The sequence below is a fragment of the Henckelia pumila genome, unplaced genomic scaffold (genome assembly GCF_033568475.1).
Source record: "Henckelia pumila isolate YLH828 unplaced genomic scaffold, ASM3356847v2 CTG_461:::fragment_3, whole genome shotgun sequence".
Lineage (NCBI taxonomy): Eukaryota > Viridiplantae > Streptophyta > Magnoliopsida > Lamiales > Gesneriaceae > Henckelia > Henckelia pumila.
The window spans coordinates 10,310,016-10,327,932 of record NW_027331831.1 but is presented as its reverse complement, the minus strand read 5'-3'; the positions used below and the strand labels follow the sequence as shown (position 1 = coordinate 10,327,932).

At 34.4% G+C, this 17,917-nt stretch overlaps 5 protein-coding genes across 5 annotated transcripts; 1 reads left to right on the top strand and 4 right to left on the bottom strand.

Moving 5' to 3' along the window:
• The first annotated feature begins 1,118 nt into the window (after nt 1-1,118).
• Nucleotides 1,119-2,984, top strand: LOC140871281 (pentatricopeptide repeat-containing protein At1g59720, chloroplastic/mitochondrial). The gene has a single exon (XM_073273718.1). The coding sequence runs from the start codon at nt 1,154-1,156 to the stop codon at nt 2,969-2,971; it is 1,818 nt and encodes a 605-aa protein (XP_073129819.1). The 5' UTR covers nt 1,119-1,153; the 3' UTR covers nt 2,972-2,984.
• Nucleotides 2,985-3,115: 131 nt separating this feature from the next.
• LOC140871282 (uncharacterized) lies at nt 3,116-6,059 on the bottom strand. Its single transcript, XM_073273719.1, has 3 exons — nt 4,553-6,059; nt 3,556-3,847; nt 3,116-3,406 (listed from the first exon to the last, which is right to left on the bottom strand). The coding sequence occupies exons 1-3, from the start codon at nt 5,120-5,122 to the stop codon at nt 3,330-3,332; spliced, it is 939 nt and encodes a 312-aa protein (XP_073129820.1). The 5' UTR covers nt 5,123-6,059; the 3' UTR covers nt 3,116-3,329.
• Nucleotides 6,060-6,316: 257 nt separating this feature from the next.
• On the bottom strand, nt 6,317-8,099 carry LOC140871283 (uncharacterized). The gene is made up of 3 exons (XM_073273720.1): nt 7,420-8,099; nt 6,818-7,106; nt 6,317-6,618 (listed from the first exon to the last, which is right to left on the bottom strand). The coding sequence occupies exons 1-3, from the start codon at nt 7,987-7,989 to the stop codon at nt 6,542-6,544; spliced, it is 936 nt and encodes a 311-aa protein (XP_073129821.1). The 5' UTR covers nt 7,990-8,099; the 3' UTR covers nt 6,317-6,541.
• A 1,245-nt stretch (nt 8,100-9,344) lies between these two features.
• On the bottom strand, nt 9,345-9,770 carry LOC140871976 (uncharacterized). The gene has a single exon (XM_073274714.1). It carries the CDS (start codon nt 9,768-9,770, stop codon nt 9,345-9,347), a length of 426 nt encoding a protein of 141 aa, XP_073130815.1.
• A 4,522-nt stretch (nt 9,771-14,292) lies between these two features.
• LOC140872142 (glutathione S-transferase U17-like) lies at nt 14,293-16,580 on the bottom strand. The gene is made up of 2 exons (XM_073274910.1): nt 16,022-16,580; nt 14,293-14,854 (listed from the first exon to the last, which is right to left on the bottom strand). The coding sequence occupies exons 1-2, from the start codon at nt 16,337-16,339 to the stop codon at nt 14,477-14,479; spliced, it is 696 nt and encodes a 231-aa protein (XP_073131011.1). The 5' UTR covers nt 16,340-16,580; the 3' UTR covers nt 14,293-14,476.
• Between the last annotated feature and the right edge of the window lie 1,337 nt (nt 16,581-17,917).

Below are 17,917 nucleotides of genomic sequence, written 5' to 3'. Positions count from 1 at the left end.
AATTTTTAATATACTGCATGTGTGGCAATTGGAGTACTAGTAGTCTATTATTTATTAAAAATATAATACAGTACTACTTGATGATGAGTTTATTTCTATTATAGTAGAAATTTGTAGTTTTTGTAGTTAAATATTAACTATTGTAATTTTAATATTTTAAGTTTTTCAAAAACTTCAATATTTATTTATTTAAACGTATATTTATGGTGCTTACTCTCACTTTATCCATAGTTTGAATTTTATATCTTTTTTATTTAAAATAATTTAAATTATTAATTAGAAAAAAAAATTTACGCGCAAATCCATTTGATCATCTTATGTATATATCTTGATATTTGTCAATGGATTTTCTTCCCAATTGGTGATTTTTAAAACCTTGACAAAAGAAGATAGAATGAATTGGGAAAACGCCTTGATCATAGCACCTACAGTCGCTATTCTTTAGAGTTGTTAAATAATTCCAGCTACAATAGTCTGCAAATCAGGCTAATCAGATAAATTGAATTAGATGAACTCTGTGCGACATGTTTGTTCGAGAAAATGTTTGATAGACTAATCGAACTCTTAATAATTAGTCAAACGCTCAATTACGCTGCCACATCAGACATCTTATGATAAGTTTAAACTTTTTATTTATACTGGCACCCAGATTTTTAAAATAAAAAAATTGAAATAATCACGCAATCATCTGATAAAACATCTTACATATTCGCATAAGCATCGCGCGAGGTATATGCAGGGTAACAAATATATACAATTGCATCTCACTCTTGCCACTGTTACATCCAGGGAAAAACTTTCAATTTTTACTGTTGCTTCATTATCTATTCTATATTATTAAAGTTGAGCCTCACATAATAACTACTTTGATAAGTATGATATACTAATACTTATCTCCAAAACACTCTTACTCCATAACTACCAAAATTATTTTAAATAAAATAAAGAATAAAAAATTAATAATCAAAAAAATAACATTAAATATAAACTACCCAAATCTTATTATATTTTATATAAAAATATTTTATGCACAAATATAAAACAATATCTTACATAAAAAAAAAATTAAGTGCATATGTTTACTAGTATTTAATAAATGGGCTATCTGCCCATAAGTGGTAAATAACGAAACGTCATCCGCCGAATTCAAAGAATGGCTGCGGCTTTGGTCTCCGCGCCTCCGGCTTCGCCCACCGCCGCTGCACACAACCACCGTCTACACCACCTTCTAACCCAAAATGACAGCATTTCTCTACGTCGCGTCAAGCAAATCCACGGCAGAATCCTCCGCACAAACCCACCTCCTGAAAGCAACCCAGAAAGTTTCTTCCTTTACAGCAGACTTGTCCACCACTACTCTTTACAAGACCTCAGTTACGCTTTCCATCTTCTTCTCCAGATTCCGAACCCCAATGCCTTCATTTACAATACTGTCATTAGAGCCTATGCTCGTAGCAAGGACCACAAAAGGAAAGCATTTTCACTTTTTCAAGAAATGGTGAAGCTAGAGAGTGTGGTTCCGGATAACCATACATTTCCTTTTGTGTTGAAAGCTTGTGCTTATTTGTTTTCTTTGAGCGAAGGAAACCAAGCACATGCTCACCTTTTGAAGCATGGGTTTGCGTCGGATGTTTACATAAACAACAGTTTGATTCATTTCTATGCTTCTTGCGGGTGCTCGGAAAGCGCAAGAAAGGTGTTTGACAAAATGCAGGAAAGGAGCCTGGTTTCTTGGAATGTGATCATAGATGGGCTTGTGCAGATGGGGGATTTTGACGAGGCGTTGAAATTTTTTGTAGAGATGAATAAAACCTTCGAACCTGATGGCTACACGTTGCAGAGTGTAATAGATGCTTGTGCAGGTGTAGGGGCTTTGTCCTTGGGTCTGTGGGCTCATGCATATATTCTGAGAAAGTATCAAATGGATTCTGATTTTGATGTTCTGGTTAATAATTCTTTGGTGGAGATGTACTGCAAATGTGGGTCGTTGAGAATTGCCGAGCAGGTGTTTCAAGGGATGATAAGACGAGATGTGACTTCTTGGAACGTGATGATTTTAGGATTCGCAATGCATGGCGAGGCGGAGAGAGTGTTTGAACATTTTAGCCGAATGGTTGATGAAGAAAAACTATTGCCCAATTCCATCACATTCGTTGGGGTCTTGACCGCGTGCAATCACAGAGGTTTGGTTGATGAGGGCCGTAGATACTTCGATACAATGGGCAACCAGTACAAGATCGAGCCAGTTTTGCAGCACTATGGTTGCCTAATAGACCTTCTAGCTCGTAATGGGCTAATCAGTGAAGCACTTGATGTTGTATCAAGTATGACAATGAAGCCTGACAATGTGATTTGGAGAAGTCTTCTCGATGCTTGTTGTAAACAAAGCATAAACGTTGAGCTGATTGAAGAAATGGCTAAGCAGATAATGGGATCAGAAGAGAATGCTGCTAGTAGTGGCGATTATGTTCTTCTGTCAAGATTATATGCATCTGCTGATCGCTGGAATGAAGTTGGTTTAGTTAGGAAACTGATGACCGATAAAGGTGTTGCTAAAGAGCCTGGTTGCACTTCAATAGAAATCAATGGCCTTGTTCACGAATTTTTCGCAGGGGACACGACTCATCCCCGAAAGAAAGAAATTTATCAGTTCTTGGATGTGGTTAACCAGAAATTGGAGGCAGAAGGGTATATTCCTGATTATGAGCAGGCATCCATGGTGAATGAGCTTGATGGTGAGAAGGGAAACTCGCTTAGACTTCACAGTGAGAGATTGGCCATCGCATTTGGGTTGTTGAACTCAAAGCCAGGGGTTCCGATTCGTGTGTTCAAGAATCTGCGTGTGTGCGATGACTGCCATAATTTTACCAAATTTATCTCCAGAATTTTCAACGTGGAGGTTGTAATGAGAGATCGCATCCGTTTCCATCATTTTAGAGATGGCATGTGTTCTTGTAAAGATTTTTGGTGAAACGTGGTTTGTTTAACATTAATATTCAGCAATACATACATTGCCATGCATGAGTGTATCATTAATCCAAGGTCCTGATATAGTCTCCAAAGAACTTTCACTCAGTTATCATAAGTTTTGTAAACATGTTGATCTAATCTTACATAAAGTAATCAGTAATCACCAAATAATATTTCACTCAAGAATTTACAATGCTGCTCACAAATCTTTTGCTACAAAATCAGCTCATAAGATCCACAGAAACCACAAGTAACAAAGGAACAAAACAACGAAGAATGACAGTGCTGTGAGAAACCTGCAGCAATAACAGCTGCAAGTCTCGCTTGAATGTGTATGTACATACGCGAAGCATTCCAAATTATTGGATCAAAATTGATGGAATCTCCGAACACCTTGCATAAAATGGCACTCCAGATTCGTCCAAATCTTGAGACACTGAAACACGAGAATATGAAAACATATGAGCCAACATTAGTCCTAATATCCAATTCCAACCATGTTAAATGCATTTGCCAACTTCTATGCGGCCTAGTGTACGTTTCAACACAGAACGCATACATAAAATCTAATCGATAAAAGATCACCTCTTGATGATGGCCTTGGCACCACAACAACGTGCCTGGTAGTGTTATTGGGCGGAAGCTGCAGATGAAGAGGATAGAGCTTCCCATTCGGGCTTCGAGCACACACTGTTATACCCTCGAATCCTAACTCGACCTCTAGCCTCGTCGTCAGCTCATGCACCTCATTCCCTTTGAACGAGATGCAGAGCTCCTCGAATCCACGATCGACTTCTCCATATTCGTCGGCTATGTGAAAGTAGATTAGTCTCCCTTGGTTACCTTTCGGTATGGAACCAACGAAAGAATCACTAGACTGCACGGAATCAAAACACTACCTCCAGTTACCAATAACCATTTGTACTCTGAAAAATCTCTATAAATTAATACCCGATAAATTAATAACCTCAATAAAATAAAATTTTTTCCTTGGTCATGACTTAGGCCAATAGGCTAAATTAATAATTTTGATAAATTAATAAGATAATAGTTTTTTGGAATACTCTTCTATAAATATGATATAATCAATATCATAAATTAATAATTATCTAAAAATTAGAGACATAATTAGCATATATTAGTAAAATATGATTATATTAATTGTTTTAGGATTTTCTTGAAATTTTAATTTAATTACATTTCATCTATATTTTTCTCATCGAATCATAATATAAGCAAGTGAATCATATTTGCGTTACACAATAAAATTTATTCGATTAACCGACAATTTGTATTCGATTAGTCAATACAATAAATATTTTTTAATAATTTAAAAATTCATTTCATTTACCTTTTTATAGATATATATAATGAATTTTATTTTTACATTAATTCAAAACACAAGACATGATGAAACACGATTATTTTCTATGTGATCAAATATGTGTTCGTTGAGTAAAAAAATACTCTTTAAAATAATAATTTATTAATATATCGATTAATTAATATATCACATTTTTAAAAATAAAAAAATAAATTGATATAAATACTTCAAATTTCAAAACAAGACCAATTAAGTTACCTCTTCTCTAGGAAAACTGGCAGACTTGGACTTAGTCGGAGAGGTCGACTCTGAAATGGAAGAATCTTCCTTCTCCGCCACCACTGGCGGCGGCGCTTTCTCCGCCGGAGATTGGGTTACCAGAATCTCCAGCACGTGCACCTCCCACGAAATCCACTCCTGGGTCACCGTCCGATGAGGGATATCATGCGTTACCGAATTCCTCCACGGCGGCAAGCCTCCATTCGCACGCAAGAACTTCCCGTACTTCGTCTTCAACTTAACGACGCCGTTATCAAGAACAGGCTCCCATTCCACAGAGCTGTCGAGCCGGCTCGGAAGCGACTGGGTCACTTTCCGGCCCGTCATGCCCAGAAGGAATAGCTGTTTGGAGGCGGTCAAGTACTTGTTGTAACAACTCTTGAGCCGGAATATGTTGTCGGAATTCACCACGAATTCCACCGTCCATTTCGAGGATCTGGAGGACCCGTTACGGTCTTGTATCACGGATTCCTCATCTTCATCGGCGGTCAGGTACTTGTCGTGGGAGCTTTTCAGGCGGACTGTTTTTGCAGTTAGGAAAAAATCCATGGCGGCGGTGCTGTGCTGCGTAAACTCTGAGCTGAGTTTCTGCGTTAATTAACGTACATAGTCAATAAATTGAAGATAGATTGGGTTCGATTTTATAGTCGGCTAGCTGTTCATCGAAGAAGATTGAACGAAACTTCTGGGAACAGAGTCAGGGGCCGGTTTCGTTTTCGAACATAGTCAATGCATATCTTACGGAGCAAATCAAAGAAAAGTCAAAATGAATAATATTATTTTATTTAAATTTTATTACACACACATGAAGTTCGCGGCGCCGGATAATCCTTGTGGGGCGGGATTAACTGACAGACTCGAGACGAACATCTCAAAACAATGGACAATAATTAGATAAATTAGAATATTGAGTTTGCCTCGGAAACCTATTAATTTATTTTAACAAATCATACAAAAAGGTATGCAAATTAAAATGACTTATTTTTATTTTTTTTTAAATTTCCAAGCCATGCATGATCCCGCAAAGAAAAGATTCAACAAAAAGTACTGCAAAATAAGTTTATATGCAAGCCGATTCCTTGAGCAGATTGAAGAAATGGCGAAGCAGATGATGGGACCAGGAGAGGATATGCTGCTAGTAGTGGGGATTATGTTCTTCTTTCAAAGATTATATGCATCTGCTGATCGCTGGAATGAAGAATTGGTTTAGTTTGCTAGGAAACTGACCACCGATCGATAAAGGTGTTGCTGAAGAAACTGGTTGCACTTGAATAGAAATCAAGGGCAATGTTTCGCAGGGGACACGACTCATCCCCGAAAGAAAGAAATTTATCAGTTCTTGGATGTGGTTAATGAGCTTGATGATGAGAAGGTGAACTCGCTTAGACTTCATAGCGAGAGACTGGCCATCGCGTTTGGGTTGTTGAACACAAAACCAGGCCGGTTCCGATTCGTGCGTGTGTTCAAGAATCTGCGTGGGTGCAACGATTGCCATAATTTTACCAAATTATTCTCCAGAATTAATTTCAACGTGGAGGTTGTTATGAGAGATCGAATCCGTTTCCATCATTTTAAGGCACATATTTAGGTTCATGAATCTTGGAACTCAATTTCTTCCGGCTCATAGGCATCAATATTGTTATTGGAGAAAATGTTTGGTTGGAGAAGCATACACGAATGGCAATGTACTCCAAAGAACTTTCACTCAGTTATTATAATTTTTGTATACATGTTCATCTGATCTACATAAAGTCATCAGTAATCACCAGATAATATTTCACTCAAGAATTTACAATGCTGCTCACAAATCTTTTGCTACACAATCAGTTTATAAGATCCACGGAAAACACAAATAATAAAGGAACAAAACAATGGAGAATGAGTGCTAGTGAGAAACCAGCAATAACAGCTACAAGAAATCCCTTCACTCGCTTGAATATGTGTGTCCATACGCGAAGCATTCGAAAATTATTCAATCAAAATTGATGCACTCTCCGAATTCCTTGCATAAAACGGCACTCCAGATTTGTCCAAATCTTGAGACACTGAAATACATGAGCCAACAAAAATCGTCATATCCAATTCCAAGCAGCGGCGGAAGCACGTAAATGAGGCAGGATCATGTAACAGACATCACGTTAACAGAGACCGAAACCATGTTAATGCATTTGCCAACTTCTATGTTGCCTAGTGTACGTTTCAACGCAGAATACATGAATAAAATCTAATCGATAAAAAGATCACCTCTTGTTGATGGTGGCACCACAACAACGTGCATGGTAGTGTTATTGGGCGGAAGCTGCAGATGAAGAGGATAGAGCTTCCCATTCGGGCTTCGAGTACACACTGTTATACCTTCGACTCCTAACTCGGCCTCTAGCCTCTTCGACAACTCATACACTCCATTCCCTTTGAACGAGATGCAGAGCTCCTCGAATCCAAGATCGACTTCTCCATATTCGTCGGCTATGTAAAAGTAGATCAGTCTCCCTTCGTTGCCTTTCGGTATGGAACCAACGAAAGAATCACTTGACTGCATAATCATGGACAAAACATAGAATCAAAACACTACATAGATATACCAATAACCATTTGTACTATAACTTCTTGATATATATCTTACATTTAGCAAATGGACCAATCAAATGTGATTTACTTCTCTTCAAGATAATACTATACTAACCCATACCCATTTCAGATGATGTATTAATTTTCTTGGGTTCATTTTTCAAACTATAGATTGTAATGTATTAGATTTAAAACCAACATTTTGTTCAATTTCACATTTTTTTTTAAAAATCTAATAAAATCATATAAACACTTCAAAACAAGACCAATTAAGTTACCTCTTGCCTAGAAAAACTCGCAGACTTGGAAGTAGTCGGCGAACCCGACTCTGAAATGGAAGAATCTTCCTTCTCCGCCACCACTAGCGGCGGCGCTTTCCCCGCGGGTGATTGGGCTACCAGAATCTCCACCACGTGAACCTCCCACGAAATCCACTCCTGGGTCGCCGTCCGATGAGGGATATCATGCGTTACGGAATTCCTCCACGGCGGCAAGCCTCCATTCGCACGCAAGAACTGGCCGTACCTCGTCTTCAACTTAACGCCGCCGTCATCAGGAACAGGCTCCCATTCCACGGAGCTGTCGAGGCGGCTCGGAAGCGACTGGATCACTTTCCGGCCCGTCATGCCCAGAAGAAACGGCTGGTTGGAGGCGGTCAAGTACTTGTTGTAACAACTCTTGAGCCGGATTATGTTGTCGGAATTTCCCACGAATTCCACCGTCCATTTCGCGGATCTGGTGGATCCGTTACGGTCTTGGATCACGGATTCCTCGTCTTCATCGGCGGTGAGGTACTTGTCGTGGGAGCTTTTCAGGCGGACTGTTTTTGCAGTTAGGAAAAAATCCATGGCGGCGGTGCTTCGGAACGTAAATTTTGAGCTGAGTTTCTGCGTTAATCAAAATTGTTATTAAACAAGTTAAATCGAAGAAAGATTTGGTTCGATTACACGAGAATTTATAATGGGCTGTTGATTGAAAGGTTTGAATGAAACTTCTGGGTTTTATCCGGAAACAGAGTCAGGTGGCGGCGGCCATGGTCAAAATCATGATGCACGCGGTTTTGGTTCGGTGTTTGTTCAAACTTATTAGTCTATGAGCAAATCAAAGAAAAGTCAAATGAATAATATTTTAATCACACACACCATTTCCTGCCGTGTATTTTTAATTTAATTATTTATCAAACTAATTATTCAATTTTACATTTCACGCATTCTCCAGAGAAGCTCTTGAGAAACAACTAATGTTAGTATATTTTGGTTAAATTTTTGAACGATTCCTTTAGTTGTATTTGTACTACTATATGCTTTTGTTAATTCTAAAGTAGATTTCTTGTGAAAATTGAGATACTTTCACAGACATTTATCTGTGAAACTGATCAAACATATTCATATTTATGCTAACTAATAATACTTTTAAGATAAAAAATAATACTTTATCACGAGTGATTTAATTAAGAAATTTGTCTAACAATAGATTTTGTATTTGTTCTATACCTTATGATATGAATAATATGTGTTCATTAATATTCTATTTTAATTACTAAGCTAAGAAAACGAGTTGATGGTAATAAAATGGTAAAAAAAAAATTAAAAGGTGGCATATTCGGTTGTGGCACCAAAACTCGTGTGACGGCGTCTCAAATATTAGTTTTGTAATACTGATCCTCGTATCTAATCTAATCCGACCCAATGTATTATTTGTTATGTTATAAATATGAACCGAGTTGACTTTACACAAGACTGTATCACTGAGATACTCATAAATATTCTTCGTTTTGCACTTGCTTGCGGTAGCCTGTAAGTGAGATCATACCTATTCAAATATTGCCTCAATGCAGATTTAAGGATTGAGATCTATCAATACATGTGGGTTTTACTATTTTTTCAATGGACCCCATAAATATTGATAAATTCCAACCTTTGAATGAATACAATTCATCGTTAAGATAGTGTTGTAAAAATAAGTTGAAATTATGCCCATAGTGCCAAATATAGAATTATAGATAGATCATAAATATACCTTAATTGAGAACAAAGGTGACGTTGAGGCGGAAAATCCCGAGGAGGCAGAATTAACTGACGACTCGATGCCAAATCCTAAACTGGAAAGCGACGAACAGCTCAAAACAATCGACAAATACTCCGGCGAAGCCTCATCCTCCGGCATCACCACCGCCTCCACGTCCCACATAACCCAATCATGCTTAGCACCCGCACGTACAAGGGCTATTATGTGTCACCGTATTCCTCCACGGCGGTGCACCGCCGTTAGCACTCAGATAAGTCCCCCCGATCAACGCCCGCAACTTCACCTGAAACCCGTCTCGTATCGGCTGCCACTCGATCGCCAAATCTTTAGTATGATTTTCCGGCATGGTTTGTAAGACTTTGCGACCAGTCATGCCGGGAAAAAAGTGGCGGCTGGAGGCGGTGAGGTAGCGGTTGTGACAGCTTTTGAGGCGGATTACGTGGCTGTTGCTTTCGACGAGTTCCACCAGCCACCGGGCGTTCACGGCGGCGCCGTTTCTGCTCTGCCATGTGGAGATGTGATCATCGTCTGCTATTAAGTATTTGCCTAAGTGGCTTCTCAGTTTCACTGCTTTGGCTTTGTTGAAGAATTCCTTTGGCATGTGACACACTCTTGAGAAAGCTTATAAGGGATTTGTTAGATTACATTAATTTATTTAGTTATGCATGGGGGATTCGAAATATAATTTTTTTTGTAACCAAAGGCATGAAAAAAAGCTCCTTAAAAAAAATAAAAAAAAAAAAGAGCATGAAAAAGGTTCCTGTTTTATGGTCATGGATCATTTGATTCTTTGGTTGTTAATTGTTTTTTTAATTATTGTTCAATATTTTAATAAAAATTTGGAATCCTGAGTTTACCTCGGAAGGCCATTAATTTATTTTAACAAATAAAAAAAAAAAAAAAAAAAAAAAGGTATGCAAAATGACTAATTTTTTATATTCCATGCATGATCCCGCATAGAAAAGATTCAACAAAAACGGCAAAATAAGTTTATATGCAAGCCAATCAGGCGGCGAATAAACTTGCTAAATTCGTTATATTTTGTGCGCGTCTTTTCACTTAGTTGTTTTTTTTGTTTTCTATCTTGACTTAAAAGATGTTGTATTGAAATATCTTTGAGTTTTATGAAGTGATGATTCCTATTTTTTTACAAAAAGTTTATATGGAAGAGGAAGATTTCTCGGAATTTTATTTAATTTAATAAATTAAACAAATAGATTATATTTTAGTATTGATTTAAATAAGTGGGACAATTCATATATTATACTTAATTATTATAATTTTTAAACAGCCAAATGTTACTAAAGAGGATAATTGATGTGTGAAAATATGGTAGAAAGTGTTCTTTTTTTTTTTTAAGTTTTATGGCGTGAGAACTCACGGCCACTATATATCCTACGATGTACATTAGATAAATCCTCGAACTAAAACAATAGGATGCAACCAAGCTAGCCAATTAAACCAAGGTAGAAAGATTTTGATACATGCATGATGTTATTTATGTGTTTTTAGGTAACTAAGCGATTTATTATTATTATTATTATTATTATTATTATTATTATTATTATTTGAAATATATTCCACATAATGTTCCATTTTTTCAAAATAAAAACTTATGTCAATTCATAATTTGATTAAGTTCGTCATTAAAACTAATTATATAATTAGCTAATATCGAATTCGATTTATGATCATGTAAGGCTAAAGTCAAGTTTGAATTCATTTTGTGTAGTAATTCTAATTTCTGAGTTGTGATTTTTAAACATGAAGGGAATAAAAGTTAGAAAATATATATTTAATTTGATTGATGTCGAAAAATTAATTTTTAATTTTATGATATGAGCAGACCAAACATTCAATTAAAAATGGATCAACGTATATAGATATATCTTCATCCTCCGGTTAAAGTTCGTATTGATCTCACGTAATGTCATGCGAAGAGATGGTTAACAATGTGCGAAGCATTTGATTTTGTTTAAGGTTGTCTTCATATGCAATGGTCGTTTGCTTGGATCATCTTTTTCTTTATTTTTTCTTTTTTTAAATTGTTTTGAAGCATGTATATTAGACTCTATTAAAATTAGATACTAGAAATTCATTATAATTACCAATACGCGCGTGAGGATGATTTAAAATCTCATCAATTGAATTTATCTAAATAACTAAAAATATATGATAGATTCTATAGAATTACTTCATGATTCAATCCAAACAAAATGATTTACTACTATATTGTTAAAGTTGAGGGGATTAGATTAGCTAACTTTGGTGTGTAGATGTGTTTTTTAATAAAGCAAAATTACCTCATTCTCAAATTATAAAAAAATCTATATTTTTATTTAATAAAACTCATAAAAATCTATTTTAGTAAAATACAAAGTTTAAGACAAATACTTGCTATAAGTTTTGTTAGACGAAACTCCTATTTAACTCGACCCATGAAAAATGTTTTTTTTTTCATTATATAGTACAATCGACTTGTCTCACGAATTTATCTGAAAGACCGTCTTACAAAAGAACTACTATGGTAAATTGGTAATCAATAGTTATTATATATAAAATTTCATATCTTAATAAATTATATTTTTAGTTTTATAAAAAATTTTAATTTTAAAATAATCATATATATCACCATAAAATAAAATAATTATCGTCAAAAAATATTTTAAAGTTTTTAATTTTAATATAATCTATAAACATTTTTACATAAAAATTATTTAGGTGCCCTGTGGGCGACATGTACTAAACCGAAATTAGGTACAGGCACACACATTGTGTGTGAAATATAATGTACTTAAAGTAAGAGGTAGTTGGGACCGGTTCAACCGGTCCGACCGTTTTAACCGGACGATCGGACCGGAAAACCGTTTATATAATATAATATAATTAATAATATCTTTTAAATTTTAAAAACCTAAACGATGTATATAAATAGACAAAAATATGTTTATCATAGTTTTAAAAAAAATAATTATATAAATATATTCAAAATATTAATTATAGTTATATATATTTTTTAAAAGTAAATAAATTAATTAAAAACTATAATAATACTAAAATAATATTTTTAAAGAAGTATAAATTTCAAATAATAATATATATATAATAAAATATTAAATTAAGATTTTAAAATTTTTTTAAAAAAATAAAAAATATTCTGAAACCGGTTCGACCGGTTTTTTGGCCGATTCTTGAGAGCGGTTCTTGACCGATTCTTAGCCGGTTCAACCGATTTTGACCGATTCTTGACCGATTCCGAGCGGTTGAACCGTTAAAACTGTTTTTGGGGTGTTTCGGACCGGACCAGTGACCGGTTCCCAGTCGAACCGGTCGAACTGGCCGGTCCGATCCGGTTTTAAAAACAATGATAGAATATAATTTTAAATTAATGATAAAGAAGTATTAAAAATTCCATATTTGAATTGAGATTATCGAGGACAAGTATGTCAAGTAACTATATTATTGAAAAAGCAATCGAAACTCGATGTTTATGTCGTTCAACAGTATCAAAGATTAATTTACACTAAGCATCTTGGAGCACGCATTGTGTGCCCGTACAATCATAGTTTTGTTTTTTAATTTATTTTTGTTTTATAAATATTTGTAATTAAATTATAAAATAAAAATATTTGTAAAAAAATGGTAAATAAAAATTTGAAAAAAAAAACTACTTAAGAGTATTATTGATATATTAAAAAAAACTTCACCAAAAGTTAGTTACTATTCATCTATCTCCCTTAATTAATAGTATAGATGATCATTTTTCAATATAAATTTTGTAAAATAGCAAATATATGTTTAAATATATTGGACATGAGATAAACATACCTTGGAGGTTTTATGAGTAGGTGTAATGTGAGACGGTCACAAATCTTTTCTATGAGACAAGTAAATCTGATCAAAATTTACGATGAAAAGTAATACTTTACGTATAAAAATTAGTACTATTCATGAGTTGAGTCAAATAAAAGGTCAGTTGGTAAGTTAGATCCTACCTATACAGGCACTACCTTGAGGTAGATCTAACGTTAGACAATAACAATTAATGTGGGGTTCATTATTTTTTAGTGGACCCCACATATATTGATAAATGAGTATTTTTAGATTTATCATGATGGTTATGCATTCACAATAGTAATCCGTAAAAGTTAAAACCGTCTCAATTTTATTTGGATCTATTCATTAAAATTCGTCATGATAGTTGGTCTTAACAAGCAAAATTCATCGTAACCGTAGAAGGCAAAGCAATACTTCAGTTTATAGTTCGGCATTCACTTCTGACGCATTAAAATTTATTCACATGACACCTCGTGCGCAACAGTGGTATTTGGCCCGAATTCCAAATAATTAATTCATAAATATCGCCATCGAAATTTAATTGATCAAGGTCTAAAGGGTCAAAATATAATCGTGACCAATTTGTTAAGCTCCGACACAACCAATTAAATAATTAAATCGTAAATAAAGCCATCGAAATTGTGGCTTAATTTGAAGCACACAAACTGATTTTAATGTCATAGTATCATACGTGTAGATAAACTTTAGGGGGACTTTTTCCAATCCTTTATATTTATATTTGACGTTTTATGATTTTGGTCTGCAGTTTTTATCAAAATTGAGCTTTAGTTTTGCATTTTTCGTTTATTTGGCACTTTTTGTCATTTAATTTTACAATTTTAAGTCTTTTTTATATGAAATATGTTAAACCACATGCAGAGACTTGCATAAGCGCGCACCTACACGATAAGCTCAAGCAACAACTAATTTGGTTTTATTTGGTTTTATAAAAATTGTTAACTCAAGTTGCTATAAAAGTTTATAATAAACTCCTTTAAATCTTTAATTTTGATTACAAAAATATATGTGTGGCAGTGGCACTAGACACCATCTTCATATTAAAAAAAACACAGGGTTTAAAAATTAAAATTTCAAATAAATAAATATAAATAAATAAACAAACAAACAAAAATAACATACTAAAAATTATATTCAATACATAGACACCAAAATCGCTGAGAAACAAATATGAAGTACCGAAAATGCAATTTCCCCTAAAATTCCACCTAATCTGAATTCTTTTATTTTAATTTTCGCCAGCATCCACGAGAATGCTAAATTCACTACGTAAACAAGCAAAAATAACATCAAGAAATGTATTGTTTCAACTTTATCATGAGTGGCAACTAGTTGTGCCCCATTTTCTTGGCCAACGGCCTAAAATGGCAACTAATCTACAATCCACCACAAAAGGAAAATACTAATTAAACAAGAAATTAAGCCAGGTAACTTGTCAATCACAAGCATATATCAATTCCACTTAGAACCAGATTTTATAAAATCTTGTATCTTCCTATAGAGTTCCAAAAGTTTTGGAGTCTCCGGCAAAACATCCTCAACAACACCGTCGGAGCAAAACGAACGGACCCATTTAGCCAATTCGGGAGTCTTGTTTCCATCCAGCAGTTCGATTTCAAGAACCATCTCTGTCACCACAAGCCATCTCAAGGTGGATCCAAGAACAATGTCGAGGTAACCGATGTTTTCGCCTCCAAAGTAAGGCTTTCCTTTGCTGCATTTGATGAAAACTTCCTCGAGCAACACTAGTCCTTCAGAAACTTTCTCTATAAGAGATGTTCTTTCCTCCTTGTGTTCTGTTTCTCTAAGAACTTTGACTAGTGGATACCACTGAAATTATTTGGCAAGTTTATGTTAAAGCATATATATATATATATATATATATATATATATATATATATATATATATAAATTTGTTCATTTGGAGTGATGGATCTAATATCCGTTACCTGAAATTCTGATTTAAAATCATTTCTCAAATCGAATCTATCGATCAAATATTAGTGTCAGCACTTGTTTGGACAAGCCATGAATTGGCTGTCATTAAATTACATGGGCAGAGGCATGCCTTAATTGAGGAGATTTATTTGACAAAAAGTTTGGCAAGCTTTTTTTGACTAAAAATTATGGCAGCTGAAAAATTTCTTCTCATCCCATGAGTTCACATATATGTGTTTCCATTTGAGAAATGCATCTATAAAAAGGTCTTTTTTTCTTATTTCTTCCCATTCTAAAGTTTCTCACTCATTGAATATTGAGAACCTTATTTTAGATTAATTTTCATTGAGGCATTTTTATTTTTATTTTTTTTTTCTATCAAGTATGAGAATGGCTGAAAGGTTCGATATAGAAAAATTCAATGGAAGCAACTTCATGTTGTGGAAATTGAAGATACAAGCAATTTTACAAATGGAACATTGCTTGACGGCTATTGGAGACACACCGGAAAAAATCACAAATGATGATGAGTGGAATGAGATGAATCGTAATGCTATTGCCAATTTCCGTTTGGCCATGACAAGTAGAGTATTATCAAGAATTGCTAAAAAGAAGACGGCAAAAGATATATGGGATACTCTCGTAGATCTATACGAGGACAAGTCGTTTCACCATAAGATTTTCTTAAAAAGAAAGCTCTATGGTCTTCGTATGACTGAATTCTCGTCAGTGATCGATCATATCAACGTGTTAAATACTTTATTTGCCCAACTCAGTTTTTTAGGTCATAAAATACCAGAAATTGAACGTGCAAAATTTTTACTCCAAAATCTATCAGATTCATATGATCAACTCATCATCGTCTTGACCAACAATGTTGTCGAACAAGCATTAGTCTTCGATGATGTTGTAACCGCAATTCTTATAGAAGAAAGTCGTCGCAAGAACAAGGAATACTTGTTTTCGAAGTAAGCAGAATCATTATCGAGATCCACAAATAGTATTAACTCAAGATAGTATATATCACAAGTATGGTAGTCTGCCCAAAGAATATTGTACCTTGGTATCAATGTAGTCTGCCCAAAAACGAGACTGCGCACGATCATATGCATCAGTAGGGAAAAAGGAAGGACTAGCAGGCCAAGCATCATCAACATACTGCACAATGATGAGGGATTCGCAAACCGGCTTTTCGTCGTGGACAAGAACCGGGATTTTCTTGTGGACCGGATTGTATTTCAGCAGGATCTCACTTTTCTTGTAAGGATTATCTTCGACGAACTCATACTCAACAGATTTCAACTTGAGAGCGAGTTGTGCCCGGTTCACGTACGGGCACGACCATGTTCCTAGAAGCTTTACTTCACTTGTTGCCATTGCCTGTTCTTTAATTTGGAGATATATTTTGCAGTATTTTGAATTCTCTTATATTATTTTGAGGGATTATATATATATGTCATGGAGCCAAAGATATGTGCACATTGGAATTGGTAAAAAAAAATTGGAGTTATCGAATGATGCCCGTGTATCCCACCATTCGGCGGCCTACTTCTATGATGCTATTACAGTAGAAGGCAAGAATTTCCAATCAAATTGTTGGTGTACAATGCTTGGTGCATCGGCCAATAGGGAAGAAATGGTGAAACTTAATTACGCCCATGTTTAGTGTTAATTATGCATAGTTATTTTAATAATGTTTAATTATCACTCTTATATAATACATCATTAATCAATAATTGTATAAATAGTTCATTCAAATTCATAGAAATTTGTCGCCCCATTTGTGTCATAATATATATTTTGGGATAAGGGACGGAGCTTGACAATTTTATAAGGGGGTGATTTTATTTATTTTATTTATATATTTTGCAAAATATATAATCATAAAAATTTTAAATATAAATATAATATGCTTACATTTACTCACTAAAAAATAGTGAGAATAGTGTTTGCTATATTCGACATATCTATATGCATATAATACTTGAGTAATGATAGAAACAAAATAGTGTTTTGGTGTAATTTTTAAAATGTCCAAAAAAAAAAAAAAAAACCCTCTTTCTCTTTTTTTTTTAGCCTCTCTATTTTTTCATGTTAAATAATATATATAAAAAAACTTATTAAAAACATAACATTTTAAAATTTTCAATTGTAATTTCACTTTTTCAAAAACTTGACTTATTAAAAAAAAACGATTGAACACCTGAGCTAGGGCTGGTTCGATACGGTATACTGACTTTATCGAATGATACCGTATATCGTACCGAAAACTTTAGTACCAAAAAAATAGATATCGATATCGTACCGATATTTCGGTATACCGAAATTTTGGTACGACATAAATTTCATACCGTTTTTATCGAAAATTTTGGTATACCGAAATTCGTAGGTATCTGTATAATACCGTCTATACCGACATTATAAAAAATATATTAAAATATATTTTAAAATTCTTACAAGAATTATTACATATAATTAAAATATATTTTATTATAAAAAATTTCGGTATTTCGGTAGAAATTTTGCAAATCTCATACCGATACCAAAATTATACCGTACCAAAATTTTTGATGTGCCGATTTTAACGATATGTACGGTATATTATGGTACGATAAGTGCGGTATACCGAAATTTTCAATATATTTTCCCACCCCTAACTTGAGCAACTCATACATAAACAAATTTCAAACTGTCAAGTACTTTATCAACAAATTTATTTCAAGATGAAACTAATACTTAACTTGACTCAATTTTTAGTTATGACCCGTGTAGTTAGTTGTCAAAACGGATTGATGAGGCATGATGAATTGTTTTTTAAACGGGTTGAAAAAATACCAACTCAATTCATTTATTTTATGTGCCAAGACGGATCAATTTGACGAATTATGTTTAATTTGGCAAGTCGGGGAAGATCGACCCGCAACCCACTATTAAGCGTGGCAGAGTGGGGCAGTT

Excerpts from the sequence above, each read along its gene's own strand:
- LOC140871281 (XM_073273718.1), top strand. The coding sequence starts at position 1,154 with ATGGCTGCGGCTTTGGTCTCCGCGCCTCCGGCTTCGCCCACCGCCGCT.
- LOC140871282 (XM_073273719.1), bottom strand. The coding sequence starts at position 5,122 with ATGGATTTTTTCCTAACTGCAAAAACAGTCCGCCTGAAAAGCTCCCAC. Across the intron at positions 3,848-4,552 it reads CCAGTTTTCCTAGAGAAGAG|TCTAGTGATTCTTTCGTTGG; the intron begins GTAACTTAATTG and ends GATTCCGTGCAG. Across the intron at positions 3,407-3,555 it reads GCCAAGGCCATCATCAAGAG|TGTCTCAAGATTTGGACGAA; the intron begins GTGATCTTTTAT and ends CTCGTGTTTCAG.
- LOC140871283 (XM_073273720.1), bottom strand. The coding sequence starts at position 7,989 with ATGGATTTTTTCCTAACTGCAAAAACAGTCCGCCTGAAAAGCTCCCAC. Across the intron at positions 7,107-7,419 it reads CGAGTTTTTCTAGGCAAGAG|TCAAGTGATTCTTTCGTTGG; the intron begins GTAACTTAATTG and ends ATGATTATGCAG. Across the intron at positions 6,619-6,817 it reads GGTGCCACCATCAACAAGAG|TGTCTCAAGATTTGGACAAA; the intron begins GTGATCTTTTTA and ends CATGTATTTCAG.
- LOC140871976 (XM_073274714.1), bottom strand. The coding sequence starts at position 9,770 with ATGCCAAAGGAATTCTTCAACAAAGCCAAAGCAGTGAAACTGAGAAGC.
- LOC140872142 (XM_073274910.1), bottom strand. The coding sequence starts at position 16,339 with ATGGCAACAAGTGAAGTAAAGCTTCTAGGAACATGGTCGTGCCCGTAC. Across the intron at positions 14,855-16,021 it reads CAGACTACATTGATACCAAG|TGGTATCCACTAGTCAAAGT; the intron begins GTACAATATTCT and ends AAATAATTTCAG.